The sequence below is a fragment of the Solanum tuberosum genome, unplaced genomic scaffold (assembly GCF_000226075.1).
Source record: "Solanum tuberosum cultivar DM 1-3 516 R44 unplaced genomic scaffold, SolTub_3.0 scf00099, whole genome shotgun sequence".
NCBI lineage: Eukaryota > Viridiplantae > Streptophyta > Magnoliopsida > Solanales > Solanaceae > Solanum > Solanum tuberosum.
The window spans coordinates 1,037,141-1,063,107 of record NW_006239023.1 but is presented as its reverse complement, the minus strand read 5'-3'; the positions used below and the strand labels follow the sequence as shown (position 1 = coordinate 1,063,107).

General features: G+C 31.9%; 2 protein-coding genes across 3 annotated transcripts; one reads left to right on the top strand and one right to left on the bottom strand.

The window, feature by feature from the left end:
* The first annotated feature begins 5,673 nt into the window (after window positions 1-5,673).
* Window positions 5,674-9,503, top strand: LOC102599485 (putative lactoylglutathione lyase). Of its 2 annotated transcripts, none has more exons than XM_006348064.2 (9): window positions 5,674-5,781; window positions 6,042-6,163; window positions 6,252-6,376; window positions 6,870-6,934; window positions 7,012-7,224; window positions 8,334-8,381; window positions 8,494-8,601; window positions 8,978-9,130; window positions 9,248-9,503. In XM_006348064.2, the coding sequence occupies exons 2-9, from the start codon at window positions 6,045-6,047 to the stop codon at window positions 9,293-9,295; spliced, it is 879 nt and encodes a 292-aa protein (XP_006348126.1). In that variant the 5' UTR covers window positions 5,674-5,781; window positions 6,042-6,044; the 3' UTR covers window positions 9,296-9,503. The 2 variants fall into 2 exon arrangements, with proteins under 2 accessions (XP_006348126.1, XP_006348127.1); XM_006348065.2 differs by having other exon boundaries at window positions 5,708-5,781; window positions 6,039-6,163.
* Window positions 9,504-10,167: 664 nt separating this feature from the next.
* Window positions 10,168-18,010, bottom strand: LOC102599157 (arogenate dehydratase/prephenate dehydratase 1, chloroplastic). Its single transcript, XM_006348063.2, has 11 exons — window positions 17,493-18,010; window positions 16,462-16,529; window positions 16,280-16,372; window positions 15,990-16,190; window positions 15,691-15,771; window positions 15,531-15,626; window positions 13,221-13,298; window positions 13,047-13,136; window positions 12,900-12,967; window positions 11,090-11,171; window positions 10,168-10,586 (listed from the first exon to the last, which is right to left on the bottom strand). Exons 1-11 carry the CDS (start codon window positions 17,779-17,781, stop codon window positions 10,530-10,532), a joined length of 1,203 nt encoding a protein of 400 aa, XP_006348125.1. The 5' UTR covers window positions 17,782-18,010; the 3' UTR covers window positions 10,168-10,529.
* Between the last annotated feature and the right edge of the window lie 7,957 nt (window positions 18,011-25,967).

Below are 25,967 nucleotides of genomic sequence, written 5' to 3'. Positions count from 1 at the left end.
TAAAAAAGGATAAAAAATTATTTTTGTCCTTATATTTTTTTTTCATGTCCCTATATTTTGTCCTCAATATTATCAAACTATATAAAAACAACTATTAGATTTGACCGAATCACTAACATTTTTATTTACTTATAGATATTGAAAATAGAATGAAAAAAAAAACACAAAAACACAACAAAATGATTGAATAAATAATGAAGCATGATTTTTTTATTTAAACTCAGCACCTTTTATTTTTAAAAGAGAAGGCACATGTCAGAATGAGTCTTGTAAATATCAGAGTGAGCCTTGTAAGACTCGTTCTGATATGAGCCTTACAAGGCTCATTATGACATAAACCTTATACATAAAATTTAACATCCTCAACGGGTCCATTCAAATGTTTTTTTTTAATTATTTCATACTCAATTTTATTGTTCTTTTAGAAATTTTGCTCAATTTTTTTTGCCTTTTTGACTTCAGACTCGAGATTATAACCCATTTGGCATAAAAGTGAATTCACTTTTTCTTTGGAATAATTTTTCATTTTATTTATAAAACAGTGTTTAACTATAAAAAATTTAAATCCAACTTAAAGATATACTTAAATTTTGAAAAATCAACTTATACAACTTATTTTCCAACGTATTTTTCATTTTGAGAATTATATTATAGTATATTTAAACATAGAACAATATTACTCCAAATATTTTTTATCAAAAATATAATTAATCACAACTCTATCAACTCTACCTCCCAAAATTCCAAATCAAGTGGGAAATATTTGGAAACTATGGCAAACAGCCGCTTAGTTTGACTCTAAAAGGACAAGAAGCAGAGTGAATTTCCTCCAAGTTGTTCATAACCAAGAAGTGTGGTGAGTATATTCAAAGGAAGGAATGTCGTCCTCTTTTTCTCACCTCAAATATGAAAAATAATTATAAAAAAACTTGTTTGCATTAAAATTCGATAATTTTTAATTTACACCGCATAGAATCCATTAAAAAAAACACTTTCTAATTAACAAGAATTTTTTCACATTCAAACTCAAACCCAAGACGTCAAATACACACCATTATTATTTGATCTGTCACATTTAGATGTCCTCCCAAAATGCTCAGTATCTAACAAAGATTCTTATATAATCCACAAAGAATTGGAACAAAAAAAAAATGAAACTAAAAAGAAAAAAGATATGGTAAACGACAATAGTAGTATTATATTCTTATCTTTATAATAATACTTAGATGTTTTCCCACAGCAAGAGTCTTATTAATATCAACGTCAGGTATCAGAATTTAAAAAAAAAAAAAAAAAGTGGGAAAAGATACGGTTGGCTATGGAATGCCCACTAGCTAATAGTAAAAGTTAGTCCGTAATAATTCATAGAATATATATGTAAGTCTTGCCCTTTAGAATTTCAGAAGGGTTACTTACGAGCACTTTTAATATAGCCTCCACCATATATTAAAATCATAGAAATCAATGATTAGGATTTACGGGGGGACCTTAATTAAGAATAAGATTGTTCAACTTGATACTCATTACCTTTCCATTATAATACTATATTTTTTTTAATTTCAATTTATATGGCATTAAGTTGAATGACTACAAATTAAAAAACTAATAATTGAACTTGATAATTCTTGTAGGGAAAAGGGTTTGAAAAATACTTTAATTTTGGTCGAAATTGTTGTTACGATGGAGGACCTTTTACCCCTCACTATTTTATAGTGTATTTTAAAGATATATATGTGCCCACGTGGACACGTTACTATTTATAATTATGCAATATTTATGATATTCATGTGGGCACTATATACCTTTAAAATACACTATTAAATAGTGCAGGGGTAAAAAGTCCTTTCCAAAGTTCGGCATAATTACATCAATTTCGATCAAAATTCAGATATATTTCAGACTTTTTCCCCCTTCTTTTAACATGTTATAGTATTTATATGACTATGAAACTTTTAAAACATATTTGAAATGTATTTTTTTTTTAAATGTAATGTGTAAACTGAAATGAAAAAGTAACTTGAAAATAAAAAAACAGATAAATATAGATGATTTTTTCAATCTTGTTAGATCTGAACAAGATATGTTAATTCCTTTCTCCATTTAAGTGAACATTGATTATATTACAAAAGAATCAAATTATTTGAGTTGAAATATTGGATGGCTAGTGATGATCGAGTTTGGGTTGTTTCATGAGCTGATTTTAAGCTAGCTTTTGCACTGCCTTAATAAATTTGAAAATAATAGACAAAAGATCCATTTTTGTTTTCTATTTAAATCTATAAAGGAAACTTTTTCTATATATATAAAATTAAATCCATAATTACAAAACATAGCAGGAAATGAGACCCTTTCTCTGATTTTCCAAGTAAAACTCAAGGACTTGTGATTGTTTTTTTTCATGATTTAGATCATGTTTGGATTGACTTAAAAAAAGTAACTTTTGAGTTAAAAATAAAAATTCAAACTTAAATGATTTTTAAGTCAAAAAATAAAAAGTAGGGGTAGACCTACTTTTGGTTTTTAACTTATTTTAAGTTATTTATAACATTGTCAAATACTTCCTAACTTATTTTGTGTCGTTTTTGACTTATTTAAAATTATCTTTATAATTATCAAATACCTTCAGAAGTCAAAATTTGACTTAAAAGTATATTTGACCAACTTTTAAATCAGTTCAAACACCCTCTTAGTGGTTCAAACAAACCAGGCTCATCTGGCACGAAACGTATTAGAATTCTGGCCCAAAATATCTGTGTTATGGCCCAATCCTTCCTCCTTAATTAACGCATCAATTTAAATTCGAAAATATTTATACAATCATATTATTTATAAAGTAATTACATGTAAGATTCTACAATAAATATTAATCGATAATCTGATAGAATTGGAAACTAAATTTCTATTTATTTTTCTCGTTATATATTTTTCTTTAATAAGTATTTCGTTGCAACAAGGCATTAGCCAAATAACAATATTCTCACTCTCCTTCTCTTTTCTCAAATCATTGCTATGAATAGTAATTAGACAAACTATAATTATGTTCCACAATTATGGTCCATGCTTGGGTTGTTTGTGATCAATTTTTAAAGGAACATCACATATTTTAATATGATCAATTATATGTTACACATTACACACTCAGAATTTCTCATAAGCCTTAAAATAACCATCTAAGAGATTGATCATATTTTATTCACATCACATATTTTGATTAAGGGTTTATATATATATATTGGAGGTTATAATTAGGGATGACAATAGGGTGGCACCGAGCGGGTTGAGCTTAACCCACAAAATTTCTAAAATTTCTGGCTCCACCCTGCGTAGCAACTTTTTTTCATTTTCAACCCGCCTCTCCCGCTCCGCATAGATCCGTCCCGCATAATTGTTTTAATTATTTTCTTTTTCTAGTTAAGTTTGATACTAAAAATTAAATTTATAAAAACAAATTCATTTTTTCATTAAGTTGTATTGATTTAATAGATAATTACTTAAAAAATTATTTTTTAGAGGTCAATTGGGAAACACGTAAGAAATTGTGTTTTTTTTATTGAACCATTTTCATTTACTATCTTGAATATTTTAGTAGCTTTAAATAAATCACTTAATAAATAATGTTCTATCACTCTTATAATATGTAAAAAGTTAAAATTAGTTCGAACCCGCATAAAATTACATAAACCCGCAATCCACCCAGCCCGCAATAGTTTTAGATAAACCACTTCGATCCACCCCACATTCCTTCCATCTCGCACAACCTTAAACCCACCCTTAGCCTTAAACCCACCTCGCCCCCATTGCCATGCCATACTAGTTATAAGTATTTTTTTTCCGGAGATCCAAATATGTTAAAAGTTGTTAAATTAATCACTTACGCCTCACTTTCAAGTAATGCAAGAAAAGATGTATAATTTGGGTTGTAAATAATTTTTGAAATTCTTATACATAAAATCCACTTGTAAATCCAAAGTTTATACTATAATTTTAATAGAAAAACAGCCTAATTATATAACTATTCCTACCATATAACTAATTCTCAAAATAATTACGTATTATTTCACTAACTAATAATTTCATACGTATTAGATTTCAAGTCAGATACACTTGAATACATGTATTTTTACTACTAGATACATTTTATATAGGGAGAGAGGCAAGCGAGAGAGTCATTGTATCATAAATACATGCGAAAACACTAATTACATATATATGGGATACTAGACACATTATGAAACTTAGATGCATAGGGAGAGAGGAGAGCGAGAGAGTTACTAGATACATACAAATCTACTTGGATGTATTGTATTTAGAGTAAATTGCACTTAATTCATGTATTTGGACATGTCAAATATATGTATATGAGAACCAAAATTTGACACAAATAATAATTTCGAAAACTCAAAAAAGACATATAACTAGACTCTAAACTAATAAAATTTGTGTTGTTTGCCCGTTTTAATATATTCTACAGACTACAAAGGAATGAAAGCTATGGCCTATGCATAAAAAATCCAGACACAATGTGTGGTGTAAAAGGTTATAATTTATGCAATGACAGCTTTTATTGATCAGACATGAAGTTGAAGATGATGACCCACCATTCCAAAGTTGATTCCAATTATTTTCACGTGTTTTATGTTTTGTGATTTTTGTAACCTCTCTATTTTTCACCTTAAATATCATACAATTTAATAATTAAATACAAAAATATAACATGAAATTAATGATATTAATAAATGTCAAATTTTGTTTAAAATATATTGTAATTCTTATCAAATTTGGAGAGTAGTTTTCTAAAATTAATTGACTTAACTATGGTTATGATATTTATTAATATAATATAATCTTGACCTTTAAATTTTAAATATGACACATGTCTCTAATCTATATGTGCACTTGACAAAATGAAGGGGAGCCGGATCCATCATGAAGCGGTCTTTGACACTGGTTGACACGTCAATTTCAAAGAAAATGGGTCTCACATTCAAATTTTATGCTATGCATTATGCATAATATGGTGGGTAGTTATATTCTCTTAACTAATATCGAAAAGATAAAAAAATTGTCTCCATTTTTTAAAATAGCAATTAATCATTTTGAATTACTTAATTTTAATAAGAATGGCAATTAAATGAGTAACTAAGTAATTTGAATTATTCCCTTCGTTTACTTTTTACTTGTCACTTATTCTTAAAACACATTTTCATTTTTACTTGTCACTTTTGATATATTAATAAAAAATAATTTTTTTTATGTTTTACACTCAGTGTTAAATACTTATTTTCCAAATCATTTTTCAAAATCTACTACTAAACATTATTTAATAAGAATAATTTGATAAAAATATATATATAGTAATAATTATTTTCATAATGTGTTATTCAAACAGTAGGAAGCAAAAAAAAAAAAAAAAAAGAGTTTTGCATCATATTGTTGGGTTTGGAGTTCCAAATTCTAACAAAAATCTAAGTCACGACAATTGTGCTGCCACGTCAGAAGCAGTTGTTAAATACTCACTCGTAACTTAAAAAGCAATGTATATTAGTTTGTTTTATCCAATAGAGTACTGACATGTCAAGCCTTCATGGGGTTTTCCGTCTTTTAACTCACCTTTCTCTTACAACACCCTCTTATATTTGACCACGTGTTCACTCTTTGTAGTACCGACCGCGTAAGATCACAGCACAATTCATTCAGTATAAATTAGCACCATCTTCTTGTTTCTAGGTTGTTCAAATCGATTCTTCACTTTACCAGTACTGATCACTCTCTCTCAATCTGGTAACACTTTCCTCTCTCTCTCTCTCCATTTTTTTCTTCAATTTAGGGTTTTACTATGCTCTTCAATTCTTGATCGCAAATGTGAATCTCTACCGGAACTATTTAAAGGTTAAAATAATTGTAAGAATTTCTAGTAAATGCTTCGTTCTTCGAAGATTTGTAGGGATTTTGTGATAAAAAATAGTGAGTTCTGTATGATTTGTGTTTTTTGTTTTGAGCTTCATTTCTTTCTTAGAATCTACAATTTTTAATTGAAGTAGAACATGGCGGAAGCTAGTGCACCAGCTGTACCAAGTACTGAGTTGTTGGAGTGGCCAAAGAAAGATAAGCGCAGAATGCTGCATGCTGTGTATCGTGTCGGTGACCTTGAGCGTACCATCAAGTAGGTGGTTAGATGTGATGAGATTCTTTGCAAGTGTTGATCTTGTTTTCTTGGTTAGATAGTAATAGTATCTTCTTATTGTTGTTAGGTTTTACACAGAATGTTTTGGGATGAAAGTGTTGAGGCAGAGAGATATTCCAGAGGAGAAGTATTCCAATGCTTTTCTTGGTTTTGGCCCAGAAGAGTCTCACTTTGTGGTGGAGTTGACATATAGTAAGTTTAAAGCTGTTTTTTTATGTCTGTTATAACTTAAATTTGGATTCTTAATTCTAGATAGCCCCCTTATCAATTTCATGAAAGAAAAAGATTTTGGTCATCTCTCTATGGAGTTCATGCCGTGTGATAAGCCTCTAAAGAAGTGCGAGCGTTGAGATTTAGCCACTCATCTTAGAACTCCCTTGCCTTGAAATTACAGGGATATGTTGTTCTTGCTTTGTTCTCTGGGTTTTCTTTGGGGGGTGGGGGGAGAGTTGGAGAATAAAGCATGCATAACATTGTTAGGATACTCAGTATATGGTCCGGTAGAGAGCTTCTTGGAGGAGGGGATGCCAGGTAGTGACTTGATTTTACTGAACCAAAGGCACATTATTTGGTTAAGAGCATAGATTTTAATAAATAGTTTACCTATTATCCAACACCAATAATTGAATTATATACTGTACCTTGAAGCGTAAATTTCAAATCTTACATAGATACCATTGTACAGATTATGGAGTTGATAAGTATGACATTGGAACCGGCTTTGGGCATTTTGCTATTGCCACACCAGATGTAAGTAATTTTTGGTAAGCAAAATTATGTGCACCATTTATTTCTTCTAATTGTGCTTTGTTCCTCCTTTTCTTAAGGTTTACAAACTGGTTGAGGAGATAAAGGCTAAGGGTGGAACTGTCACAAGGGAGCCTGGTCCTGTCAAGGGTGGATCTACTGTTATTGCTTTTGTCAAAGATCCTGATGGCTACCTATTTGAAATCCTCCAGAGAGAGTCTACTCCTGAACCATTTTGCCAAGTGATGCTTCGTGTGGGGGATCTTGAACGCTCTATCAAATTCTACGAAAAGGTGACTTCTCTTATTTATATTTGCTCTTTTTTAGATATCCTTTTGTGTTATATCCTTGATTTGCCAAATGCAAACTTCAGACAGAAATTTCCAGCATGAAATGAAAAGAAGATGCTTGTCATTTTTATGGACACATGCATTTGTCTCAAATCTAGTTTATACAATACACCAAAAGCAATGCAGCAACAACAACTAAGCTAAGTCCCAAACAAGTTGTAGCTATCACCCATATGAATTTTTCTCTTCCATTGTGCCCTAATTTTTAGCCAAGTCTGTTTTGATACGAAACATTTGCATGTCTTTTGAGACAACTTTTTCCCATGTAATTTTATGTCTAATCCATCTCCTTCTAACACTTCACTTTCCATAGTTTCACGCCTACGTACTGGTGCATCTATAGGTTGACTCAGAACATGTCCAAACCATCTCAAGAAACCTTCTAGCAATTTATCCTCAATGTGTACTACTTGCAGCTTCTGGCAAATGCAGTCATTTCTAATCTGGTTTGAACGCACATCCAGCTTAGCATCCACATCCCCGCAACACTCATCTTGTGGATATATTGGACTTTAACAACCCGCGTTCTCTACCATATAACATAGCCGGTCTTATAGCTATTCTATAGAACTTACCTTTTACTCTGGTAGGTATCCTTCTATCACATAACACCCCGGTTGCACTTCATCATTTCAATCATCTGGTTAACCCTTTTGAGTAAGAATCATCTGGTTAACCCTATGAGTAACATCTTCATCTGTCACTCAATTCTCTTGAAACAATGAGCAATAATTTCTTATATTTCAAACCAAAATAGTGATAGCATTGGGTTAAACATGTTCATGGGGCTAAACCCTTACTTTTCTCAAGCCTTAATCAATGTGGCCCTTCAAATTTGTCCAAGGTATACCCACTGTGATAGGAATTCCGAAAGAAGATAATTGCAATGCATTCATAGTTGTTGCTTTTTGTAATGGTGTTGTACGCATATGATGGCTTTAGACATGAATACACGTCACATGGGCCATATTGTAATTATCTATGTTGTAATTTTTTAATCTACACGCACAGTGTGCAATTTGTGGTTTGACAGAGTTTGTCTTTGAATGCAGGCACTTGGGATGCAAGTGGTGAAGAAAGTTGATAGACCAGAGCATAAGGTATGCTTGATTGTTTTTTGAAACTATAAGCTAAGTTTGATTTTTCTTTTGCTAGCCTTGGAGCCCAGATTACATATACAATAACTGATGCTTATTTTTTATGCTTGTGCAGTATACCGTTGCTATGATGGGATATGCTCCAGAGAACGAGACGACTGTTCTTGAGTTGACATACAACTATGGTGTGACTGAATACACAAAGGGAAATGCTTACGCACAGGTTGATTTACTAGCATGCATATTTTCTCCTCATTTCAATTCTTTTATCCCCTTTTTGAGTAGTGTGAAAGAGTGGGTATACTGCTTGGGGAATTCCTTCCAACCAAGTCTCGGATCCTTTTCCTTGTTCTCACTAAAGGAATGATCATTCAATTCTCTTGGCTCTCTTTCCTCCTCTTCTTCTTATTTTTTTTTTGGTTGTGTGTGAGAGAGAATCCATGTTTTCTGGCCAAATATAAGAATATAAAAGCATTTTATTCTCTTTCTTGATTGAAATTCACTTGGAACTGTCATTGGTATCACCATGATCAATGTTTAACCATGTAACTTCATTTCAAACATCTTTTAGGCTGAACTTTCATGTGATTTTGTTCCAGATTGCAATAGGCACTGATGATGTCTACAAAAGCGCTGAGGTTGTCAATCTTGTTACCCAAGAGCTCGGAGGAAAGATAACTAGACAGCCAGGATCAATTCCTGGACTCAACACCAAGATAACTTCTTTTCTGGATCCAGATGGCTGGAAAACGGTAAGTGTCTGGCTATCACATGCTGTGTCATTGTTTTTCTGCCCTTCTGCAAGACATGTAATTAATGGGATATGAGCCCACTTTCTGTGTCCTTACCTTTGTTGTGTTTATGCGTAGGTGCTGGTTGACAATAAGGATTTTCTGAAGGAGCTAGAATCGAAGTAACTGGTCAAGAAGATGTTTGGTCGTATTTTACTTCACTATGAATAAATAGTCTGCTGTGGTGTGTTTGTGTAATGCGTATGTGTAGCACCGTAATCTACTACTCTTTTCTAGACATTTTCGAATTTGAATATGACATCTCTGAGTTGTTGAATATGTCTTGCTGGTTTCTGTTCACCTTGAGTTTCTATGTATGTATGAAATTATCCCATCAGCAAGTGCGGACATTATATCTTACAATCACTCCTGCTCACACGAAGCAGATAACTTCATGCGATATGCATTAAGATTAGATGTTTGGATCTAAATACACATTTGAATATTTAATAATTTTAGACGGTTTGTTAAAAATTGGTAATAAATATAAAAATTCAAACATAATTGTCTCTGTCAACTTGGAATGGTGTTGACGATGATTGTGGTTGTGGGTAGAGGTGGTTATTAATTGTGATTGATAATTTTGGTGGATGACAATAATAGCTAATGGTGGTGGTGAAGGAAGGTTAGCAATACAAAGTGGTGACTAATGATGATGATTGTAGCTGAGAATGCACTGTGAGTGATGAAAGTGGTAGTTGTGGCGGCTAATAGTAAGGGTCTTGATTGACAAAAGTGGTAATTCTGGCTAAAGATAATGGTTTGGAGTAAACCGTCGTCTTTGTAAAAAAAATATATTCTTTATATACATCTAAATGATATTAAAGACTTGTATTAGATTTTAATATTTAGACTCATTAAGTGATTGCAAATTAAAAGAAAAAATCAATGTATTTGATAGTTAAGACCCGAATGATTACAATTCGATCCCAATAATTAAGATTAAAACCTTCGTTAAATGCGGGGCCTAAATAGATAACATCAAGCTTTCAATCCTATTAGAACATAATAGGGGTATTTGAATATAAGTACTGAAGACGAGGGCACTGGATACATCAACATTTTCCTCAGCAAAGGGGGAAGCTCTAGATAAACAATTTGCCCATTGGACAAAAGCTACAGGTGAAGCAATAGTTAATTGCTTTCCTGAGATTTGCTAACAGCTAGCCTAGAAAAATAAGGGGGAGGCTGTGAACTGAACCAACAAATTTTCTAAAAATGCAGATGGAAAGAATATGAGAGCACAGGGCAGGCACAACTATGGCCTATAGGACTGGAAGTTCCCAGCAGATAATACACATACAACAATTTCAAGTTGAGCAACTCCTCTACCTACAACATACTTCTGGAAGGTAACCAATCATAGATTTGTGTCCATGGGATAGCAGCCAAGAACTCGAATGAATCTTGCAAATTCCTGCATTGAAGAAACATTAAGAGATTCAGAAATGTGGTGTTCAAATCCTGCCAGCATGGCAGACCATAATATACAACCTGCAAAGAGAGTATATGAAAGAGGAGGAAAGACAACAGCATTTTGCCTCAATCCCAAGCAAGTTGGAGTCGGATATAGGAATCTGCACTGTCCACATTTGGAAATATATGGGTGTGTGTGTCTATATATACACATACCAACAAGTTTCTATAGCACAAAAAGGAATAGAAGGAGAACCAAAGAAATAGCACATGATGTTTTGTTCAATCTTGTTGCCCAGAACTCTAAAAACAAGAAAGGCAAGAAGGCAACATCTGATGTTGATATTAATAAATAGTAAATGCATTTGGAAGATCAAGTGACGAACAGGTGGCACAAGATAGCAATTTCAACAGCAACAAGACAACACATGTAGATGGTAATAGAGCCACCTTAGCAACTTGTTTTCTGGCTGAGGGGGTCATATAAGAGATAGTTGTACTAACCTGAAGATGCTCAAGAGCATATTGAGCTCGAGGGTCTGCCATCGATGCTTCAAAGTCTATGTAAAAAAGGTAGTCAAAGTACCTGCCATCAAAATTTTGTCACTTTCTTAAGTTCCACAGCAACACGAGTAGGCCAAGTTCAAATATACCCTAGCCATGAGAAGAGGCAACATGTGCCGGTGTGTGAACATAAAGGATCATCTTGCACTTGTTTCTTCAGCCAGAAAAATTAAGGGACTGGAGCTACTGGATGTTGTTCAATCTTGCTATGACTAAACAACATCTATGGTTTGGAAAAGTGGGAAAGGAAACGATTTTATAATAAAGAGAAGGTAGTATTGTGAAATAAATATATGGTTTGAAAAGGAAGTGGTGAGAAACTAAAGATGGTCACATTAATGGGTGCAGTTATCCACCCTAATTCTTTTGCTTCTTCCATTAAACAAGGATGAACACAAATTCAAAACTTCCAATACCACCCTTCTCTTCCCCAGCAAAGTTAAAAGGATAAACAAACACAACCATCTCAATGACTTGTGTGATACCCTTTGTTTTCAAGGCACTTGAACTATTTTTTTGTTCTTCTTTTTTGGCTAAGCTTTAGGCACTTGAACAGTTTATAAAGCCATATATATATATATATATATATATATATATGTACCTTTAACATGTTTGACAAACAGAAAATTAGAAGTACACGATGCTATCAAGTATCAAGGACCTCTATAGTAGCATATCAAGCCTATACCAGACGAAAGGACTAAATTCACTAACTTGTAGATCCATCTTTCCTCCAAATTATGTTGCTTTATCTACATGCTTCAGTAATCACAACCTTGAAGAAGGATTGTGGGGCATGGAGTGGGACAAGGTCATAATAACGAATATATTGTAGGAGGGAGAGAACCAGTTAAATGCACCTACCAACAATTTTTATTTTTTTTCAGAATTGCAAATGAAACAAAGGAACATGTTTGACGGGAAGTGTTTTCCTAGAAAGTTTTCTACTACTTATTTTTGTTGTTTGGTAAATAAGCAGAAAATATTGTTCTAAAATCATTTATACATAATCTAGGAAAATACTATGGGATGGGTGTGGGGATGAAGGTGGGCTGGTGGGGTGGAGGATGAGAGTGGTTGGGGTGTTAGGAGTGTGGAGGAGATAATGAACGTGCATTGCCGCTTATGGAACTTGTTTTCCCTACTCCCACCAAGAAAGCCATTTTCCTAAAAAAACTATTTTTCAAAACATTTTGACCAGCCTAACACGAGTAAATTGGAAAACATTTTCTATAAAATGCTATCCTCCCTACCAAACACATCCAAAAAGATGATTTTTATATAATCACTTTTTTCTTTAAGAAGAAATTAGCTAAGTTGTGGGCGTAAAGCCAACTTTGAATGTTGAGAGAACTATTATATCAATCAATCAACTATGGTCAATTCCAAACTAGTAGGAGTCGGCTAGATGAACCCAATATATCCATTCCACTCTATTCATGAATTCAATATTTAAAGGATTCACAAACAATATTGAATTCAAGAATGCCACCATCAAACCAATACATCAACTTTTACATTGTCTTTTAACCCACTGAAACACTCCTCTATTTGGATGTGGGATTAGCTGTACTTTGCGAAACTCATACACGGAGAGTTCTGAACAGCGATAACAAATAATGGTAATGGAAACCAGGGATTATAACTCTAAGATATCCAGAGTGGAAAAGATAAATTAAACAAAGCCGACATGGTTTCAGCCAGTAACTATTCCACAGTGCTTAGTGCAATAAACAGATTTAAGACTCACTTGGCACTTCCTTTGTTGGAGTCATCTACTACCCTTAAAGGGCGCTTCTTTTGCGGTCGGCTCTCGATCTGTATGAATGCAACAGAACATGTATCAGAGCCTTTTAACTAGAGAAGGGAACTACAAAAGCATTTCCAACAAAAATACCTTCGTTAAATTGATCTCTCTCAGAGCAAAAACTGCTAAGGCCTTGAATAGAACTCCAGGTCCTTCTTCCAGAGTGAAGACGATGCTAGTCTAGAAAATGTAGGGGAAATGAAAGGGAACATCAATTCTTTGTATGAACAAAATACGTTCGATAAAGAAGAAATATGATATTACCTTATACGGCCTATCAGTTCCTGAAATAATGGGCTCCCTTGCTAGTATCAGAAATCTGGTGATATTATCTGGATCATCCTGGTTATTGGGTCATTCAATTAAAATCACATTACTGAAGTTTCACAGCAGATTATAGCAAATAGATTTGGCTAATTGTTTTGCAGTTTTTAGCTGCACCAGCTTGGTCAAGAGTAGAACCAAGTTGATAAAGACGCTAAAGCAGAGAAAAGAACCCTTTAGTGTGGCCCAGTGGTTTGGGCTTGGGACTTCCATGTTGGAGGTCTCAAGTTCGAAACAATTTGCCAGCGAAAGCAAGGGGTTTGCCTTCTGGGTCGAGCTCGTAGCACCAGGCTTGCCTAGAGCAGGTTACCTCTCCTGTGTGGTTTGCGAGCTATTGCATAAGAGCGGGGATTTTACCCTGTGCGCACCCAAAGGGTAGCAGCTGTGGGTTTCCCTGGTCAACGCAAAAAAAAAAGAAAAAAAAGAAGAGAAAAGACTTATAAATTAAATATCTTCTATGGTTCAGAACAAATAGGTCTCAGACTGCCTTAATAACTATGATGTTTGGTATCCGATACAAGTGTAGATCTAGAGGCCAGATTCGTCATCACATAAATTTTAGGACTTGACAAAATTATTTTAATAGTTTTAATCAACAATATAATTTGCCTCGATTTCTATTTGATAAAGTTAAATGGCTATTGATTATTGTGTAATTATGATGATTTTTTACGTTCAATTAGTTAAATATTCAAAGTTTACTAGTTACTATTCAACTTCATTGATGGGGATAAAGTTTAGAAAATTCGACACATGTGCAGTGGCATTTTTGGAGGATCCGACTTAGCTTAATAAGGCAGTCGTAGGAATAAACACAAAGACGCATCATGCTAAAACTTCTACTCGCCCATCCCACTGTTGTCAAAGACGCGCTTAAGCCCTAAAGCGAGGCTCAAAACGTGTTGAGCACTACGTCTTGCTTAATGTGTCCTTCAATGTCGTCTTAGCCTTAAACTAAACATATATATTTGTTTTTTTCTCCCTTGGCGGTTATTTCATTAAAGCTCACGCTTTATTTGCGCTTAAAGCTCCAACGAACCTTAGAGCTTTTATGTCCTTTTTTATTTTGACAACACAGGCCCATCCAGACAAGTTTTAATTGTTATCTTGTAACTGCACAAACCAAAGACGAGTTCTTCACATACTGAAATCCACATAATTCCACTCAAAGTATCCAAAGCAGATTAGAGGAAGAGAAAAAGTCGGGAGGGGGAGGAGAAAAGCATGTAGAAATAAGAGTACCAATGTTCCCCTAATCTCCTGCAGCAGAACACAGAGCGAAAAATGAAGCTCAAAAGATTCAAATACAGCTATGAATTTGAACTCAAACTTAGAACCATTATTATCTGCAACCAAAATACCTATATTGGTGCTGAGTTTATGACAAGGAAGATATTTGTGATCTTGGAATAACCTTGCCATACCCCAATCACCATCTTTGTGGTTAAACATTTTTTCACTGGCCATTGACCTACCATACTCCTAATTTATCTGGGTTCACAACCAGCTAGGCGAAGCATACATGGATGGAGTTGAGCCCAAACACATACAGACATGAAATATTTTAGCAGACTGGTTCACAGTTGAAATTGCCTCTAAAAAATCATTATTTATTTTCCCAGGTTTACCAAAATGAAACACCCTAATTTTGACACCATGCAAGTTCCTTAAAGGAAATGTATTTGCTGCTCATTACAGGCTGGATGAACAGTAAAATGGAAAATGTTTCTTTATAAGCCAAGATTAAATCAATAAATATCCATGATCTGTTTCTCATCATTCTATTCAATCCATAAATTATAAATAAAGAATAAAAAATAAATCCATCCATCCATCCATGTTGCTAGCTCTTAAGCTTGAAATTGCTTATGGTTCCATGTGAAGATAAAGACAAAGAGTGAGCAAAGTGCAAAGGAAACTACATATCACATTTATAACAGTTCTTAGATAGGGATAACTACAGTGAGGAAACATGAAAATACCAGAAACTATTGTAGGTTTCCCTATCAAAGATAAGCCACAATCTTCAAGAAAACTATTGGTCGATAGGCAAACTATGCAAATGCTATTATTTTATGAACATGTAAGCACACTGGATATTCATACACTCAAGTCATGATTGCCCACAATGTTGGCGACGCAGGCTCAAGAAATAAATTATTAAAAAGACAATCAAGTGCAATTTCAAAAGATGCAATATGACATGGAGTAAATACAAAAGGGAGAACCTCAGAAATGCAAAATCCTAACCTGAATTCTTTCAGCAAGAATGCTGAGCCCGTAAATCTCTGCAGCTCGAGCACTTGCAACTGCTCCAGTATCTCTTGCTCCTTCAGATGCGACAATCTGTTGAGGTGTCAAATAATGTGGAAATAAAACCCGCTGGGGATGAGAAAATTTAATGGAATACCTGTGCAGCACTGGAAGTATCATCACTACTGAGCCTTGCAACGCCTAACTCATTCAACATAATGTTGCATTGTTCAAGTGCCTGAAAGCAAGTAATGGTTGTATTAGCATTTACCAAGTAGAAATGGAAGCAATATATATTCGATGTGCAAAACTAAAGGAAGTAGCTGTTTCTATTTTAATTTATCAAAAAGGAACTCATGTATAACTCAACCCAAAAGCTAATTCAATATTTCTACATCTTTTTAGATTAACGAGGAGAAACATCAGATTCTTCTGAATAATGAAATAAACGATAACCTGAGGGTGGCTCACGACGCGCTTTAATTCCTCTTTCCTGATTCCTGGCAAGCCCAAAAGGCAGTGGTTAACAAGCAACTGAACTTCTCCCACAATATGCAGCCTATGCCGAAGGAGTAGATCATAGTTACGGTGGATGCTCCCGGCAACTGAATTTTCGATTGGGAGTACAGCTTTGTCTACTAACCATAATTCAACCGCCTGAGAAAGGAGAACTAATACTATAAAGGTGTGAAAAAATGCAAAATATCTTCACGAACAAAATCACTTTGGTTTAAAAACACAAATACCTTAAATGCAGCCTCAAACTGATCACATGGGACAGGTTCACATTTCGGGTATGCTTTAAGTGCAGCTGCCTCACTATATGCACCTGGAACTCCCTACGTTAGATAAAGAAGATTAGTTTATAAGGAATCTCACTTAAGAAAGAAGTTAAAACGTTAAGAGCATGGAGGTCCTTGTTGTCTACCTGATAAGCAACTCGCACATTTGAATCATCATGCTGACCACTAGAAAGATATGTCGCAGATAAGGGTTCTGCAATGAAAAAAAACGTGTGCCTCATGATGTAGACAAAATGGAGCACAAGAACTCAATTTACCAAATATTTATTGAGTTGGGATATTTAGCCAAAGTTTTTTTTGTGGTTTCATCCATGACAAAATATAGATTACTATTAACCTATTATCTTCCATGATAGTTGTGGAGTAAATGAAATCTAAACAAGGCCATTTACAGAAAATGCACAATGTTTTCTACCATATATTTCTTTTCTTGTTCACTATCAACAGAGGCAACAATTTGAAATTATATTTACTTCTAAGTTAAGTAGCTTTGTGGATGCTGAAAACACCAAGTAACAAATTTGGAGACAAATGTCAAATGCATGTCACAGGAAGAAACAACATGACACAAAAATGGCACTCAACAGGATTTGAACTATAGTTTTGCTTATGCATTCGGCAGAACCCATAGCTTTGCCCAGAACCTGTATTTGTGTCTAAACATTCACTTAATTGTACAAATAATCTATCCAAAACCCAAGAAACTGCTTTATCTAGAATCTACAACCCATAAACTCAAAATCGTGGCTCCCACTTTTCGCACTCAGGCAACACGCTATTAGCAGATTCTTGCACAGACTGTCACATGTTATGTACAAAATATAAGAGAGCCCATAAAAAGAAAGCTAATTATCACACACATAATTGGATCTTTAAGACAATGACATGAACTAAAAAAGGTTACAACTTTAGGCAAAGATCAATCTTTTCATCCAATTCTACCTTGTTATAACCACAAAAGACCTCCATCTTTAGCATTCTATAAAGGAAAAAAAAACAAGTCTTTTCTGATTCTGTTAGAATCCCACCAAAAGTACTTCATTATTATTCTAAATTTGTCTCAAAACCCTATTAGACATTAAAAAAAAATTCTGAAATCACACAAACTAAATTAACAAAACATTGACAGAAAAAAACCCAAAAAAAAAAAACTAACTTGGTAAAGATTGTAAATCCCTATGAAACCCTTTTGACTGGATGATTTGGGTTTCTTGAACAGAAGCATCCCCAGGTGGTGCCAATGGCTGTTCATCTTCCACAGGAGTGATAGCTCTTTCAGTCTCAGATAACAAAACCAAACATTCCCATTTCTTATGGTCCCTGAGATTCAAGAAAGTTGATCCAGAAAGCCTACACCCATACCCCAATTTCAAAGATTGAGGATAAGTACAACAATGCTGCTGATTGGTACAACATGCCCAAATTGGCACAAGTTTCAAAGCCATGGTTTAAGTGTACCAATAGTCCCAATGTGTATAAACATATAAATTCAGACACATCAGACAGTGTTGTATGTTGTTTTTTTTTAATGAAAACTTCAATCCATCCTAAGAGAAAGGCGGATTCTTGGAAAAACTGAGGAGAAAATGTAGAAACGGTGGGGAAGTAGGTAAGCAGAATGTTGGCAACACGTTTTCAATTGTGTTGAACTAAAAAAGAAGAGGAAAAGAGTATTAAATGTTATATTAATTTCAATTGTGTTGAACAAAAAGAGGAAAAGAGTAATAAATAGTAAGTATATTATTAGTACTACTGATATCAGATTTCATTAAAAATATAATCTATTTAAGCTCATTGTTTTTAGTGGGGTTATTATTAGAGAGTGTCATATATTCGATTAATCATGAATTATTAATTTCATTTTCGAATTATTGATAGTCTTAAAAACATTTATTTACTTAACTGAATGAACTTATATCCATGATTTTGTAACATGAGTAAACTACACTCCTAAATTCTCATTAAGCTTAGGAGTTGTTTTCAACGTTTCTCTCGAATTTTTATTAAGAGTTAGCTTCATGCTTCTACAAGAATTTAATATCACTTGCTATATCTTTTGCAAATTGGGTGTAAACCTAAGTTTAGTTAGTCAAGTAGAATGATGTTTTTAAAACTATCAATAGTTTAAGGATGAAACTAATAACTCACATAGAATTTAAGGTGTTTTCGATACTTCTCCCCAAATCTAAACTACATTGTATTATCACTAGCTTCCACTTTTATTTTGTTAGGTAGTAGGTAAAATTTCAAAGATTTATGTCATTAGTTTCTCTTTTATATTAAAAAAAAAAACTTAGAGAAAGGAATATTTCTAACAAGTCTTTTTTTTTCTTTTTTTTAAGGAGGGTCGGGGTTGGGTAAACCCTTTCTTTTCACGTTTGAGGTTAAAAATAATGATAAAAAAATGAAATTGAAGCGATATCTATACGCCAAAGCTAGTGTAGACCTAAACGTATTCAATTTTAGTTAAGATCTTTATTAAAACTTCTTGATTTCTTTATAAATAAATATTTGAAAGTTTATAGGATATTCGAGATGACTCTCAAAAATGAAATAAAAGCTATGCCTATTCGCTGAAGTTGGTGTAGTTAAATGCTTCAAAAAGATCTATGAAATCCTCTTTACATGGTTATCAATAAATTCTAAGAAGGTCCAAATCATTACGTATGGAGAAAAGAGAAGAATCAAGAGAACAAACATGTTTGTATCCGTGTTATTTTTTCAATATATTATGTTTCTTCATATTTTATTTGTAATTTCAATTTATTGTCTATCACATTAAAATTTATTGCAAACAACTGGAAATAAGTTGAGGACCTTTTAACAAGTCTATCAAATAGAAGATGACACACGCCACCCTTTCATGACTTCAAGTTCCTTTCTTCATAGTCAAATCTGATGATACACTTTGACAATATTACCTATAAGATAAAAGACTTATAAAGTGATTGAAATCGCTTAGGTCATTTTACACCATAACCACTGCATATTTTAATGGAATACTGAATTTATGAATTCAATACTCTAAAATATGAATTGAATATCATACTAAATACTCTATTTCTTAATTGAATATTATACTTATTTTAGTTTAGAATTAAGTATATATTTGTGTTTTGTATGAATTAAATATTGAAGTTTCCAAATGAATATTGTAATTTTGTAGTGAATACTTTATTTCCAAATTGAATACTATAGTTTTGGATAGAATATTGCACTTCTGAATTGAACATTATAAATTCGAATTGAACACTTTGTGTCTAAATGCAGTTTGTATAAATCTCCTCAAAATTTTGAAGAATAATGGAGGAATTTCTAAGAAACCATTTTGAGAAAAAGATGGTACAATAATAACAACATATCCAATCTCCTAGAGGTTTGAGAATGATAGAATATATGTAATTTATTCTTATGAGAATGATAGAATATACATAATTTATTCTTATGAGAATGATAGAATATAAGTAATTTATTCTTACCTTTATGTTGGATCTTGAAAGATAGAAAAATTGTTTTTGATAGGCCTTCAGCTAAAAATAAAACATTTCAAAATAGATTGAGAAAAGAAATAACATGAGTGGAGAAGTCGTGACATAATTCTACAAAAAACATGTTAAAGAAACATGAAGAAAAAAAACAAATGATACGATAATTGAAGTGCAAGAATCAATAGCTAATAACAAACATCAAAGGACAAGGAACTCCCTAAATAATATACAATTACTAGCACATGAAAAGATAATTTAGACAACACTTTACTATCTACTAACTTTTCACCCTAACTTGTGTCCTTTGCCACAATCTCATGCATATATATGGTCATGTCCTCGATAAACTGATATTGTGTCATGTCATGTCTAATCACTCCTATTCGATCCCCAATAATTTTTCAACCTACTTCTACCTCTCATGAAACTATCCATAATCGATCAACCCCTCAAACCTCTCACATTAGAGATTCGTACATCTAGTCTTCACATTTTCATTCCATTTCAACCTTATTTTCCACATCTTGTCTTCCTCCTAGGTATCTTCCTCTCCATTCTTATCTATAACTTTATTGATTAAAAATTTCAGCAATTATATTGATTTAAATTTTTAGCATGCATATCTATTTTTACTTTATATTTTAAATAAATAAAAATATAGAGTTGAATTATTTTTTCATAATAAATATTCAAAATTGTTCTTTCACTTAATAATACTAAAATGTAAAATAAACTTTTGATATATATATTATAGATGTCTTTTTTTATAATTTGAAATTCAAAAGCCTTTTGAATAAACTAGTCAAACACAATCTCAACATCAAATACTAAAAAATTACTTCACAATTATCTGAAAACTTATTCGCACTCAATATTTATATCATACCAATAAATACAATGTGGTTGCACCAAAGACTTCTAGCCCTTTCAGTACCATTTTAAAATCACTTACGTATAACAAAATTAATAACATGATTTGATCATTTAAACACCTGATGTGAATAAATTAATACGGTTTCTCTCTAAGAACTTAAAAGATATTCGGTTTTTTGTTTAATTTAACCATTAATTATATGGTTAATAGATTTGATACTATTTAGTATATAATACTAATATGTTAGACAATGTAATATTGTATGGTTGAAAAGAGATAATTCTACAATCATATCGTTATCATCAAGGCTTTCAATTTTGGTTTGTATGTGCTAACATTTCTTTAAAGTCATATGGGAATTAAACAAATTTTAAAAAAAGGCTAATGAACAATAGATGAATGCTACTCCTAAAATGGAATGCAATCAATCAATCCATTATTTTTCTCATTTCAAAATGTAGTGCTATTGTTGGGTTAATTAAAATAAGCAGTGGATTTGTTAGTGCTTTTATTTGGAATTTGGTGGAAATTGGAAGATGCTTAGCCAAATTCACCTTGTGACTTGTGATATACCAACTAACTTCTCATATAAAGATTAATACATATATCATAGCAAAATTTGTAAATACATTTCATTCAAATACTTAAATTATGATAGATTGTAATTGAGCATTTGAACACATGATATAGTACGTATATTATATGAAATATTTTTGGTTCAAATTCTGCACGTGTTCTCAAATATTCATTACATAAATTTTATAAGAAGTGAAGTACGTACAAAGGTTGGGTTATGAGGGCAATAAGGGCGAAGGTGAATATGAGAAGAGTTGGAGTGAGGAGGACACAATTAACGTGAAACGTGTTTTTTTCTACTTTCGCTAGAAAAGTCAATTTCCACATTTTAAAGAACTTATTTCTTTCTAAATATTTTGATCGATCAAACATAAAAAATTAAAAAATATTTTCTATTTTCCACCATACCGAACACACGCGTCATCACTATATATATTTTTTTCTTCTCTCATCTATTCGGGCCGTTTGGTATAAACAAACCAAAACACTTTACACGTGATTTATATAACTTATTTTATTCAATGTCAATCAAATACAATTACGTTATTATCAATATCAATTCCAAAGGTAGTGGCTAACTTTCTAATAAAGTTGAATTAACAATAAGAAATAAATTATTTACTGTAATCTTCAAGTGATATTATCATGGATATTCAAAAGGTTTTGGAGGCCATATTATGTTTTCAAGTTTCTTCAAAATTTTGAAAAGGACATTATTATAAGTAACATTTAATTATTAGTAGTTGGAATTATTAGCCATGCTTGTACCACAAAACGTGGACTTTTAGGTATATGATACAAAAATCTTTTTACAATCTTTGTATTATGTCGAATGAGATAAGTAAAGATATTTTATGAATTGAAATATTTTATAGGATTATTTTATCTCATTTTTATGTGGAATAATAATCTCATCATTTTAATATAAGTGGTGGAGTAAAAATAATTTCAAAATTAACTAATACCTTAAATCAAATATGAGATAAAAAAGTTAACATTAAATTTTATCATGATATTATTATTTTTACCCCCACATACAAAGCGACCTTGAAGACATTGAAGGTAATAAACAAGGACATCTCACATTTTATATGAGATAATAATTTGATAAGATAATCTCAAGATTAGTTGATACATAAAATCTATGACATAAATTAATTTCAGATTTTATTATACATGCCACATACCAAACAATCATCAAGGTTTGGTATGCAAATAAAGTGAAATAATGATTAGGATTAAGTTTGAGATTAAATTTATATTGACTTTGACTTAAATTATATCGTCACCTAAACATGGTATAAATTTAGTCTTAAAACTTGAAAATGTTTTATCCTATCTTCTATGTAGGATAAACTAGTCACAGTTTACTATTGACTTGGTACATACCTTAAGAAACAATAAATAATAGAGGTAATATTACTATATTATCTTTTGATATATCTTTTGACAAGTATTGTTGAATAACTATTTTTAATATAATTAACAAGTAAAAATAAACGAAGAAAGTATTATAGTTCCAAGACTACAAATTCAAAATAATTCAGTCCACCTATCAACTCTTAAGAGTCTTTTATGTAAAAGATGACTTTTTGGGTCATAATAAATACTTTTAGTAAGTGATTGATTATGCAATTTGAATCTTTGATTTGAAATCGATATTATTTGTTTAAGAATTCATTATTTATTGCAAAAATAATTAGCCAACTTACTTTACTGCTACTTTTGTAAAACCATCATCACCTCTTTAAACCCAGACAACAAGGCCTCCTACATTATTGTGATTTAGATATATACATACGAGCTGTAATATATGATTACGTAATGACTTAATATTAATATGGTATGATAATACGAGACACTATGTATAGGTGGCTGCTTGAACATAAAAATTACTATTTCATTTATTGGTATTTTTTAATTATTTTATTAATGTGATGCCTTATGATATTTTGAATGGAAGTTATGATTTGCTCATTTAATAAGAGTGTATAAGCCTGGAAGTTTTGATAATATTCACAAAATATAAGGTTTTCATATTTATGAAAATAAAAATAAAATTTGAGGTTCAAATTGCATGTCTAAACAAAAATATTTAACTTCAAATCATGATTTAAAATAATGACCAAAAAAATCCTTAAAATTAATAATTTGCGTGATCTTAAACTAGCTAGCTATTTTTGAATTTTGAATCTAGTTATAAGAGTCTTTTATTAAGGTTAAATTAAAATGAGAAAGTAGTCAAAGTTAAATAGTTTTAATACGTAGGTGATTGGGATATTGACAATCATGAGTTAGTGATTTAATTTAGCACCAACCGTGTCGTTGTCATGTGTCTAATTAGACAATTATTAAGATTTGTCCCCATGTTTTCAAATATTGAATTTCGACAAATAATTAAGCTATAGCTAATATATATATATTATCTTTCGAATTGAAAGGGATGGCACGTTATAATAATTATATATATATACCCCTTCAAGATTTATGTATAATTAATGAAAACTTCTGATATATATTGATTCTTGCATGATTATAGAGAAATATAAGTCTTAGATGACACAAAGAATAATGATTAAATAAGAATAAAGGATTTAAATTGTATATAATGATAACTTAGTTATTAGGGATGGCAATGGGGTGGTTGCGGGGCAAATCTGCTTAAATCTGCTAAGATTTTGATTCTCCTCGCCCCACTCCACATAGCATGATTAGTTGTTTTCAACCCGCCCCGCCCCACTCCATCCCACATAATTAGTAAAAAATATTTTAAATGATAGGCGTACAAGTTTTTAACTTGAAAATTTGAATTTTGTTAACTGTTTAAAGCTAAATTAACATGTTAGTGTTGCATTAAAATGCAATTTTATAATACTCATCTTTTAAAAATGTCAATAACATATTTTTTGGTAGCTTTGAATTAGGTACATTTGATGTAATAAACAAAAAATGCAAATAGTGACATACTTTTTTCTTCTTTCTAGTTTTTTGGCCATTCAAAAAAAATAAAAAATACTAAACCAGTTCCATTTGCACTTAAAACTCATCATATGATTAGTGCTCAAACATGTGCAGAACTGATTCAAAATTTATGTGAAAGCAATTTTAGGGATTTTTCATCCCTAACCCGCAATCGCCCCGCCCCATGTAAATTTTAAAAAAATATATTTAAACCCGCCCCGCTTTGCTCCCGCCCCGCCCCATTGCCATCCCTATTAGTTATTATTTTAATCAGGTTATCAATTAATATTTATAGCAAAAAATTATCTACAAAAAAATTAGGGAGAAGGGTTTGAAAAATATCCCAACTTTGGCCGAATTTGTTGTTATGATACCAAACTTTCATGAGGACCTATTACCCTCCTAGACTATTTAATACTGTATTTTAAACATATATATGTGCCCACGTGGACATAAAAAATATTGCATAATTATAAATCGTAATGTGTCCACGTGGGCACATATATACCTTTAAAATACACTATTAAATAGTTCAGGGGGTAAAAAATACGGTATTAAATAATCTAGAGGGGTAATAGGTCCTCATGAAAGTTTGGTATCATAATAACAAATTCGGCCAAAGTTAAGGTATTTTTCGGACCCTTTTCCCAAAAAACTATATATCATCTTATACAAAACTTGAACATTAATCAGAAGAAAAAAAAGGAGGGAGAACATAGGGGACCTTTTTTATGAAAGTTCTGTACATGTATTTAGAAAAAATGGCACAGCATGACATCTCATTTTACTAATTGGCAACAAATAGCCATCTTTTATTTTCTTGACAAAAAAGGTTTTTAAAAATTAAATTTTGCAAATAGTAGCCCACGTATTGGGAAGTTTTTTTAAAAATTAAATTACATAATTTTAGGAGGTGGCAGCATGATGTCCTTTTTTATTGGGAAGTAGTTTTTTTCTCTTCTTTCTCATACACACGATTCTTTTGAATGATTTTTTTTTATTGATTATGTAAATATTTCTTCAATTCTTCTTCTTCATTACTTTGAATAAAAGTTCTTGTTTATTAGTTTTACATATTGAATTCTATAAAAATATTCGTCCATAGTGTATTTTTTCTCTTTCGCTTTTAAATTCTTGATGGTTTGTTGATGTCTACCCGTCAATTTCTCTAATTGTTAGCCTATGTTTGATCCCCTCTTGTATTGTCGTTCATATTTTTTGGGGAATTTAATTTTTTAAATTGAAGGTTATATCTAATTTAGGCAAAAATTTACTTAATAGTAATTAATTGTGGGTATCAATTGTTATGTTTAAGAAAGTTATCCTAGGATTATTCATAAAAATGGGGATTCTGATTCTAATTTTGTGGATTCTCCATCCATAACTCTAAATTTTATAGCCATGTAAGTCTTCTCATTATCCGATTCGACTTGTGTGTTTGCTATTGCGCAATTTATATTTCATGTGCAATCCTCATTTACTGAAGAAAGAAACTAGAATGTATACAAATTTTGAGAGAATGAATATACGGATATGTATACATGAATGCAATGCATACATGATGTTCATGTTTTTAAAAAAATCTTCAATGCAGTGTATACATATTATAAGTGAATGAATACATAAAGTGTTTGACTTTTTAATATGTATACACTGGAGGGGATAACATAGCTATTAATGTATACTAATACTAAGTGAATGAATACACCATTCTTCTACCTATATACAATCA